Source organism: Podarcis liolepis, assembly GCF_965112155.1.
Source record: "Podarcis liolepis genome assembly, chromosome: 9".
Classification (NCBI taxonomy): domain Eukaryota; kingdom Metazoa; phylum Chordata; class Lepidosauria; order Squamata; family Lacertidae; genus Podarcis; species Podarcis liolepis.
The window spans coordinates 74,172,041-74,182,415 of NC_139564.1; the positions used below are offsets into that span (position 1 = coordinate 74,172,041).

General features: G+C 49.3%; 1 protein-coding gene across 1 annotated transcript in view; it reads right to left on the reverse strand.

Annotated features, from left to right (window-relative positions):
• Window positions 1–8,365, reverse strand: part of CPZ (carboxypeptidase Z) — a 30,773-nt gene extending 22,408 nt beyond the window's left edge. Inside the window, exon 1 of the mRNA XM_083460726.1 lies at window positions 8,135–8,365. Within this exon, the coding sequence (XP_083316852.1) occupies window positions 8,135–8,219 (85 nt within the window). The 5' untranslated portion in view covers window positions 8,220–8,365. The remainder of the gene's footprint in view (window positions 1–8,134) is intronic.
• Between the last annotated feature and the right edge of the window lie 2,010 nt (window positions 8,366–10,375).

Here is a 10,375-nt window from a genome sequence, read left to right on the forward strand (position 1 = left end):
TTAAGCCCAGATTGTGGCCTTATAAATATATATGGAATTTATTCCTTGTTGGCCAAGTTGTTGATATTTGTCATGTTTTAATTTACAGTGGTACCTCGGGTTAAGAACTTAATTTGTTCCGGAGGTCCGTTCTTAACCTGAAACTATTCTTAACCTGAAGCACCACTTTAGCTAATGGGGCCTCCTGCTGCCGGAGCATGATTTCTGTTCTCATCCTGAAGCAAAGTTCTTAACCCGAGGTACTATTTCTGGGTTAGCGGAGTCTGTAACCTGAAGTGTCTGTAACACGAGGTACCACTGTACTGACATGGTCTACATTTTGTACATTTGTATTTCCTATGTTCTGTATTTTGATGCTTTTAATGTTAGCTGTTAAGTCGCTTTGGGCACATTTCATTGTGGAAAAGTGGCATTAAAGTAAACTCAATCAATTAAGAGTTGGCGGCTACAGCAGTAGCCTTTCTCCTGCAGCCAGCAGAGCCACAGGAAGGCTTGCAAAGGCCACTCTGCACTGATAGGGCCTCCCCCTTTCCACCCCACCTGCTTCTGTTTGCCCCTTCCCCTCCCCTTACAGACCTGCCCATAACAGGTGGGGCAGACCAGGGCTCTGCTGCCTCCAGCACTGCTGTGGCCTTAGTGGCAGGGTAGGTGAGAGTGTGTCAGCAGAGTAGGATAGTCCTGGCCGTTCCTCTGCAGCTCGCCTGGGCTGCTTGCTCGCCTCCCTGCCTACTGTTCTGCAAGTCATGTTGCACTTTGCATGGCCACCAGCTTTTGCCCTGCTGAGTATGTTATCTTGATATTGGGGTTTTAGTGTAAAATTGTGGCCTTACTTGTTGCAGGCCTCTGTGAGTGATGCATACTAGGGATAAGGGATGCGGGTGACGCTGTGGTCTAAGCCTCTTGGGCTTGCCGATCAGAAGGTCGGCGGTTCGAATCCCTGCGATGGGGTGAGCTCCTGTTGCTCTGTCCCAGCTTCTGCCAACCTAGCAGTTTGAAAGCACACCAGTGCAAGTAGATAAATAGGTACCACTGCGGTGGGAAGGTAAGCAGTGTTTCCATGCGCTCTGGTTTCCATCACGGTGTTCTGTTGCACCAGAAGTGGTTTAATCATGTTAACCACATGACCAAGAAAGCTGTCTGTGGACAAACATCAGCTCCCTCCGCCTGAAAAGTGAGATGAATGCTGCACCCCATAGTTGCCTTCGACTGGACTTAACCGTCCAGGAGTCCTTTGCCTTGCCTTACCTTAGTAGAGATATGCTCTGAGTGTGCCCCAAATAACATGGCAAATTGGAGTGATTCTGGCAGGTTTTCATGTGCCCAAATGGAATTAACAAGGCTTCTCAAGGCCCCTCTGTGGCCTTGTTTCCCCTCAAAGAAGTTAGATGTGCAGCCTTCCCCCTGCCCCCACTTCGCTTTTTCTTTTCTTAGAAATGAAACCAGACTGATTGGGGAAACGCCCAGAACTCCAGAGGGGGTGGAGAGGTAGAAGGGATCGACAGACGTTTAATTATTTCCCCAGTGCACTGCAATCACAGTGTTTGCGGGGAAAGATGTTGAAGTAAATAAACAGTTGTTCTTCAGTTGGGTTGTCATTCTTGTACACAATCCATTTGGCTATGAAAAGCAAGCAGCTAGAGTTGACTACTGGGATAGCTTGCTTCCTTCCCAATCATTCTTCCTCCTACCAAACAATTAAAAATCATTTCTTTCTCTTTCTCTTCTTCACAAAGGGCACTGTCAGAAAGGACTGAAAAGCATGATTTCCATAGATATAGATAGATAGATAGATAGATAGATAGATAGATAGATAGATGATAGATAGATAGATAGATAGATAGATAGATAGATAGATAGATAGATGATAGATAGATAGATAGATATAGATGATAGATAGATAGATGATAGATAGATAGATAGATAGATAGATAGATAGATAGATTAGATAGATAGATAGATAGATAGATAGATAGATAGATAGATAGATAGATAGATAGATAGATAGATAGATGAGAGAGAGAGAGATGAGAAAATCACCTAGCAAAAAAGTCCCTGGACCTTTTGTATGAACTTTGTTGAGTTTCTTACCCAGGACTGCCACCTTCATATCCCCAGTTTTCAAACTGATTTTGCCCATAACAAACTGAGGGAGAGAACTTGATTGCCAGTTTAGGGTGGGAAAACAAAAGTGTGAGCTTGTAGGAGAACTGCTGTGTCTATTTTTTCTCCTGAAATCTGGCAGTCTTCATCCCCTCAGAAGAGGGGGCCTTGTCTTCAGTTTTAAATTGTCTTTGGTTTGCATCTAATTCAGAAAAAAGTTGAGACTTTGGGCAGTACCCAACTAAGCAGCTATGCTAGTGTAACAACATTTAGCTGCACAATGTATTTTCCTCTTCTTGTGCCAAATTTTGTCCAGGGGTTCCCCCAACCTTCTGGAGCAGATTTTTTTTGTGGGGTGAGTGCAGGGAGTGGGGAAGTTACATTGCACAGCTAAACGTTATTGCACAAGCATAACTGTTCACTTGGATACAGCCCTAAAGATTCCCTAAGCAAAAAAACCCCTGAATGGATCTGCCTGATCAAACAGGTTTAAACCACTCCTTTGACTGCAAATTTCATCCACTTATGTGAAATGGGGGAATTAATAGCAAGTTTTATATCTCCCATTATTATAGTCAATGGGCGTGAAGCAGCTTCAAATTTAACATATCAGAGTTGGACCCAAATACTGAATCAAAATGATACAGCACAGATTCAAAACGGGTGGAGCTGTTTCAAAGCACAGCAGATACAAGGCAGATATTGTGGCCACTGCACACATTAAAAAAAACGGGATGTACATTCCAATGCGGCATAGTTAAATAAATAGTTTCTCCAGCTTTGTATTTCTGGAATTTACCCTGTAAGGAATGATGGATGGGTGACAAGTAGACCAACAGAATTTATCTCTGCACATGGAAGGAAACTTTCTCTAAAACTTAACCATAGGTTAAACTTAACCAATCTAACTTTCCAATATGACTTGTAAAAAGTAAAGGGACCCCTGACTGTTAGGTCCAGTCGCCGATGACTCTGGGGTTGCGGCACTTTATTGGCCGAGGGAGCCGGCGTACAGCTTCCAAGTCATGTGGCCAGCATGACTAAGCTGCTTCTGGCGAACCAGAGCAGCGCATGGAAACACCGTTTACCTTCCCACCAGAGCGGTACCTATTTATCTACTTGCACTTGACGTGCTTTCGAACTGCTAGGTTGGCAGGAGCAGGGACTGAGCAACTGGAGCTTGCCCCTTCACGGGGATTCAAACCACTGACCTTCTGATCGGCAAGCCCCAGGTTCAGTGGTTTAGACCACATCACCACCCACGTGGCTCAGATTGCTAAAGAGATTGCAGGATATGGGGTACATACCTCCACCTTTGGTGGGAGTGCCCCCTGGTTCAATCATTTAGGTTGGCAGTTTTCAAAGAAATTGAATTTATTCAGTTTGCCCCACAGCTTTCCCTTTTGCCTTTGTTTGAAGGTAGTAATAATGACATGAAATCCAACAAACTTTAAATTCTGCAAGCCTTTCTATTGTCCAAAAATAGAAAAGGTTATCAGGCCTCTGTATTTCCTCATGACTGAATAATGTTTGGAACTTTGCTTTGCTAGAAAATATAACTTGGCATTTAGGGCTATTAATGGCACTGCAAAACTGGTCTCTTTTCATTCTGCATGGGAGGAATTCATCTTTTATGCAAATACCTATCAGTTGCATCAAATGTTACCTGCTGCTTCCCTGGACCTATGGAGCATGTGGTCCTTAAAAAAGCACTGACATTGTTGTTGTTGTTGTTGTTGTTGTTGTTGTTGTTGTTGTTGTTGTTGTTGTTGTTGTTGTTATTATTATTATTATTATTACTACTACTACTATTATTATTATTTGTAACTTTCATGTACCCTTTACATATGCACTATTGACCTGAATCCAATATCCTGTGTTTGTGATCCAGAGTTCTCTTTTGTTTTGTTTTTTATAAGCTTGCTTATACAAAAATCCAATAAAAATATTTAAAAATAAAATAAAGTAGAAATGATGGGTGGACATAATGCACAATGGTAAGTGCTACAGCTGGATAGAAAGGAAAAATAAACAAAGAAAAGGAGGCAGGTTTTCCAACTTCCTCTCCTTTTCCCCTGATGGGGCCTCACCATGCCTGGCAACAGGACTGGAGCCCGTGTCTGCCACTGAGCTGACCCAGCGCTTAGAAGTAGAGATGGGGCTATTCTAACTGCTCCTGCAAGCTACAACTGGGGCCTTGGCTACCACAAGTTAGTTGTGGAGAGCTCTGGCCATGGCTGCCACCCTCCTCTTCTCTCTGGCAGCCCCAGATGACCCACATGTAATGGGGAGAAGCAGGGCTGGCTCTAGGGCCATCTTGCCCCTTGACATTTTGCTTGGGATGCCCTGCCTCCTCTTTTTCCTCCACCACTGCAAGCATGCCATAGCAGCACCACTGTCTCCTCCACAGCTGTGCTATGCCACCACCACCACCAGCAGTGGCAGATCATACCTGTGCCAGAGGAGGCAGTGGTGGGGTGCACTCACAGCAGAAGAAGAGGCAGCACACCACACTCCTCAGACCCACATCTGCTGTCTGAAGAGCCCACCTCACGTTGCCTCATGGGTGGGTGGGCCAACTCTGGGTCGGTTGCTCCTGGGCCTTAAAATAGCAACTCAGTTTACAGAGATATATGGAGACAGCTACGAATAAACTGGGGGTGCTATGGATATGTGTGTAGGTCTTTTGTCTTAAGCGATGGAGGTACCACCAAAATTTAAATTCCAGTTTTTAATTTTGAAATTTGCACCCATATACACATTAGCATGTATGTTTTATGCAAATTTGTTTCTTCTTTTTGGTGATGTTTATCCTCATTGTGGGACGTGGGTGGCGCTGTGGTCTAAACCACAGAGCCTAGGGCTTGCCGATCGGAAGGTCGGCAGTTCGAATCACCGACGGGGTGAGCTCCCATCGCTCAGTCCCAGCTCCTGCCAACCCAGCAGTTCAAAAGTATGTCGAAGTGCAAGTAGATAAACAGGTACCGCTCCGGCGGGAAGGTAAACGGCGTTTCCGTGCGCTGCTCTGGTTCGCCAGAAGTGGCTTAGTCATGCTGGCCACCTGACCCAGAAAAACTGTCTGTGGACAAACGTCACCTCCCTCAGCCAGTAAAGCGAGATGAGTGCCGCAACCCCAGAGTCATTTGCGACGGGACTTAACTGTCGGGGTCCTTTACCTTTACCTTTATCCTCCTTGCGGCAGTGCATAAGTGGCCACTCTAGGTCATTGGCTGGCTGGCTGGATGAATGAGAGAGAGAAAATCCATCTAGACCAGTGTTTCCCAACCGGTGTTCCGCGGCACACTACTGTGCCGTGAGACATCGGCTGGTGTGCCGTGGGAGGGAGGCGGGCGAGAGGCGGCGGCAGCGAGGATCCGGCGGGGGTGGGGGGAGCGGGGGCCGTCGCGCGCAACCGAACTCACTTGGCGCGCTGCCGGCTTGTCCTCCTTCAACCCGGGTCGGGCCAGGCCTGCTCACGTCCCCGGATCCCCTAGCAGCAGCCGCATGCTCTCCAAAAGCGCAACGCTGCACGCAACCACTCGGCCAGCTGGTGCTCTGCGACTCCGCCCTTTCCCCTCCCAGCGCCGGAGGGTTCGCGCGACCGCAGCTGTTCCCTTTCGCAGCGCGCGGGAAACAATTCCAGGCCGATTGCCTTGTGCCGAAAAGCACCGCCTCTCCTTCTCCAGCTCAGGCCCGGGCCGCCGGCTCCCCGAATGACGTCACGGGGGCGGGGCTTTAATGGTGGTGTGCCGCGAGATTTTTTTCCGGTAAACAGGTGTGCCGTTGCCCAAAAACGTTTGGGAAACACTGATCTAGACAAATGCCCTTGCTTAGTAGGACCTCTAGATCTGTCAGTGCAGATGCAATTTGCTTTGGCTTGCTCCACTGCTGTGGAGTTGCACTCTTCTTGAAGAATCAGGTGTGCAGCTAGGTAGTGTTCCTGGACCCAGGTCTACTCCTGAATGCTCAGGGAGCTGCTGTGGCAAGGACTGCCTTTGCCCAGCTGAGACTGGTACACCAGCTTCAGCAATTTGTAAAGAAGGCAGATTTGACCATGGTCACACATAACTGAGTCATATCAAAGAGTACTATAATGTTCTTCATTTGGAGCTACCTTTGAAGAGTGTCCAGAAACTTCAGCTGGTTGCAAAATGCTGCAGTCAGACTTTTGACTGATTCCAGATACTAGGAACATGTGACTTCTTTGCTGGATCTTCATGACCTGCTAGTCAGTTTGTAGGCCCACTTCAAAGTGCTGGTGACTTAGGACTAGGATACTGGAAGGACCATCTCCTACCTTAGGAACCTTATCCTTATGTCACCAGGATAGGCCCTGTTTCATGTCAGGCTGACCCTGCAGAAACAAGGCTGGCCTGAGACATTTTGGCGCCTGAGGTGAACCACAAGGGAAGAAGGGGTGAGTGAAGATTTACATCAGGAACATGGGGGAGGAGTAAAGATCTACATCGGGAACAGGATGGGGGATCAAATCAACCTTATCCAACAGTTGTGGGAATCAAAGGCCATGGGGGGTAGGGCTGGGCAGGGAAGAGGCCTGCTCTGAATCCTGGTGGATGGACGCAGAGCCCAGGAGAACCCAGCAGGCAGCCCCCCATCATTTTCTCCCTAGGGGTAGGAGACCAGCAGCACCTCCTATTTCCCCAAGAGGCCGCTGTAGAAGCAGCATTGGGGGGGGGGCTGCCGAGGAGGGAGGTAGATCTGACCTCCAATGAATGTGCTGTAGCCATTGCTACCACTGTGACGGCAGCAGTGGGCAATGCATTCCTTGGACGTCTGATCTTTTGCCCCTGTGGGTCCTGCCGCCTGAGGCAATCACCTCACCTTGCCTTATGGATGGACCAGCCCGGCCTTAGAGAGACAAGTGGCCACTGTGAGCCGGAGCACCTTTTTCCAGGTTAGACTGCCATGCCAACTACAGCCCTACCCGGATACGGTAGGCATAGAGCTGCCTTTGAAAACAGTGAAGAAACTCCACTTAGTTTATATGATGGCTAAAAGACTGTTAACTGAGCACATCATATTGTTTTGCCATCTTCACCAGCTCCCAGTCAATTTTTGGCTCCAAGTCAAGGTGCTGGTTTACAGAGCTTGATGCTTCATAAGACGCCCATCCTTGCACCAAGCTCCTCTCCTGACTCTTGCTAGGAAGCCAACCCTCCCCACTGGCTCAGATTGCCCAAGGAGGCCAGTTCAGGGTTGGAGCAGGTTCCTTGGCTCTGAAAGACCCATGGGATGCCACGAAAATATGCCACGAGGGACCCTGCTGCCTGCGCTGCTGGCCCAAGCCTACCAGCATTAAATGTCAAGGCTGGGATCCGTTCCCTGGCTGCCTTCTAGGGGCAGGTTGTGGAACTGGGTACAATGAAGGGAACCAGTTCCCTCCCCCACAACTTTTTGAGCCGCCACAAATGCTTCCGAATATTTATAATAATAAACAGAAAGAATGGAGATGAGTATCATACAGGAGGAAAAAGAATGATCTTACAGAGTTTGCCAGCCTGGTTCTGAAAACCTGGTTCTTGAAGGCAGCGAGTAGGAGATGAGAAGATGAGCAGAGCCGCCGCCCCCCCCCCCCTTTAGCCCCCTGTTTCTGCTTCCTCCAGCCAGGAGCTGAAGTCCCCTTATGGCTTCCCAGGGCCCGATGGAGCGCGCAGCAGGCGGAGGCACCGGGGAATGAAACTTACTGGTTTTAAGGAGCCCTTTGCTCCTTATCTCTTTCAGACTTGAAGGGGGCCGCGCTCAAAGTTAAATGCACAGGAGACCAAAAGCGCGCGCGCGCAATCACAGGCGAGGGACCGTCCCCTTTGATTAGTGAGTCTGGCCAAGACTCTGTTCCTGGAAAGAGGAAATCTCACGTCTCTCCGCATCCTCCGAGGCTTCAGCCGCTGCAGGGACGGGGCGATCCTGCTATGCTCTGCAGGAGGAAGCCCTCGAGCCGGCGCTTCAATGGCAAACGCGCCCCCCCCCCCGCTCCCCCTCTCCCGAAGCGCCGCTTTGTGGCTGATCGCCTTACCTTGAGCCCCCTGGCCGGGCTGGCAGGCGGGGGCGGCGGGGTGCAGGGCGCCCACGAGCGCGCCCACGAGCAGAGGGAGCCACATGCCGGGGGGGGGCCCTTCGCGCGTGGCCGACGCCGTGATGTGGCAGCACCGGCCAGCGGCTCCTCCACGTCGATGGAGCCACACGCGCGCGCTGCTCTCTGGCCAGCCGCGAAGGGACCGAGCGCGCTGCAAGTGCGCGCCCGCGTATTATGGGATATACGGCGCGGGGATCGGGTTACAGCGGCTGGTATTCCTGGGTGGAAAAACAGATTTATAGGAGCCTCGGGCTGGGAAGGGGAATGGGGAGGAAGCGGGGGGTGGGGGGCTCCTTTCTCCGCCAGGCGCGCGCATCCTGCCAGAACTGGCCGCTCCAGGGACGGCCCCCTCCTCCTCCTCCCTGGGCGAGCAAGACCCCAGCAGCACGTTTGCTGCAGCAGCTGCCAGTGCACCGATGCTTCAAAGCCAGCCCCCCACCCCCACCCCCGACTCGCACATGGGTCAAGACCCAGAATCAACCATCTTTCGGCCGGCCTCCCCCAACTCTTCGCTCAGCGCTCAAGTCGTGGAAAGGTAGAAGGCAAGGCGGCAAGAGCGCACCTGTTCAGAGATCCAGCCAAGCCAACCTGGAACAGAAGCTCTGTTCCGACGACCTTGTTTAAGGATACCAGCCCCAAACTAGAGGGCTTCATTGCTATTTAGCAGGGAGGGGGGCGGAAGGGGTCCTGGAATGTAGAAGGGAACAAAGGTGGCTTTCCCCTCTCCTGGAATATCCTCAAATGGCATGGCTTTATTGGGGAGTGGGGTACATTGGTGCACATTTCTCTCATGCCCATTCTAAGTTTTGACACATTCAGTCTCTGCAGCATCCAACTCTTCTGCGTGGATAGGCGGTCCAGGTGACAGACCACTGAGCCTCAGGAGCTCTTTAGGGGAAATGGCACAGGCAGGCTTGCCCCTTTTTCTCTCTTAAAAGCTCTAGCCTCCAACCAGCCTCTTTCCTTTCTCCACACAAGAAGTCAGTCAGTCACAGAGCTGTGGGGGAGCTGCTTTTCTGGGACCAGATGATCTCCATGAGTCACAGGAAGTTAAATATTGCCCCATCTCAGCATTCTTTGCTCATGCCCCTTCCTGGGAAGTTAGAACTGTCAAAAGGGAAACTGGTCAAGTTCTGAATGTGATCTTTTCAGGAAGAGTAACGCCAAACAGAGCAGGCTAGAGCAGGCATAGGCAAACTCGGCCCTCCAGATGTTTTCAAACTGCAACTCCCATCATCCCTGACCACTGGTCCTGCTAGCTAGGGATGATGGGAGTTGTGTCCCAAAAAATCTGGAGGGCCGAGTTTGCCTATGCCTGGGCTAGAGTCTACCTCCCCAAGACAAAGTAGTTACCTGAATAAAGTTTATCAGCATTTTTTGTTGTAGAAACACACCCTACTTTTATGTCAGGGACTTCAAGGTTCTGTAACATGGCTCCCCACAAGTAGCGTAATACAACAGACACAAACGGTAAAAGTTTTATTTATTTGTGAAGGAAATAGATTAAGGTTCAGGTCTCCAAAGTGCTGAAACCCTATTAGTGTGAGGTTTAAAATTGTCAAAGTATAGTGCTGACCCCAAGCCCGCTTCCCCATTTTGTCAGTTTATTAAAAAGGTTCCCCACCCCCAGCTACTTTAATGTGCAAACCCACAGCGGGTAGGTGTGTCATGGGTGAATGTGGTCCTCTGCCCAAAATAGGTTAGCTCACCTTGTTTAAATGGAAATCAGGTCAGGTTAACAAAGGGGTGCTTATGTCCAAAAGGAAATTACAGAACATAGCTCAGGAAAGCTCAGATCTGTGCCTCCCTCGCACTGACACGTCTTCAGAGCTTATATATCAAAACTCTTCTCCCCTTCCTCTTTCACAGAAGCAAAAATGATTAATTCTGTGTTCTTTGCATTACACCAAACATGTAAAAAGAATATGTGCCTCGATGTGTTTGAGACAGCGCAAAAGCAACTGGCATCACAAAGTCATACAGTGACATTTGCCCATCAGATATGTAATTTCAGAGGCAGATTTGGCTCAAGGTTGTTCTGAGATATGATTGAAACTAAACTATAACCTCTGAGTTATTCAGAGAATTCAGAAGACTATCAAGGTTGAAATTCAACAGACCAATGGACTTTCGTATTTTAGGAAAGCACATTGACCATCCAGCTATGGATCCTGCCAAGAA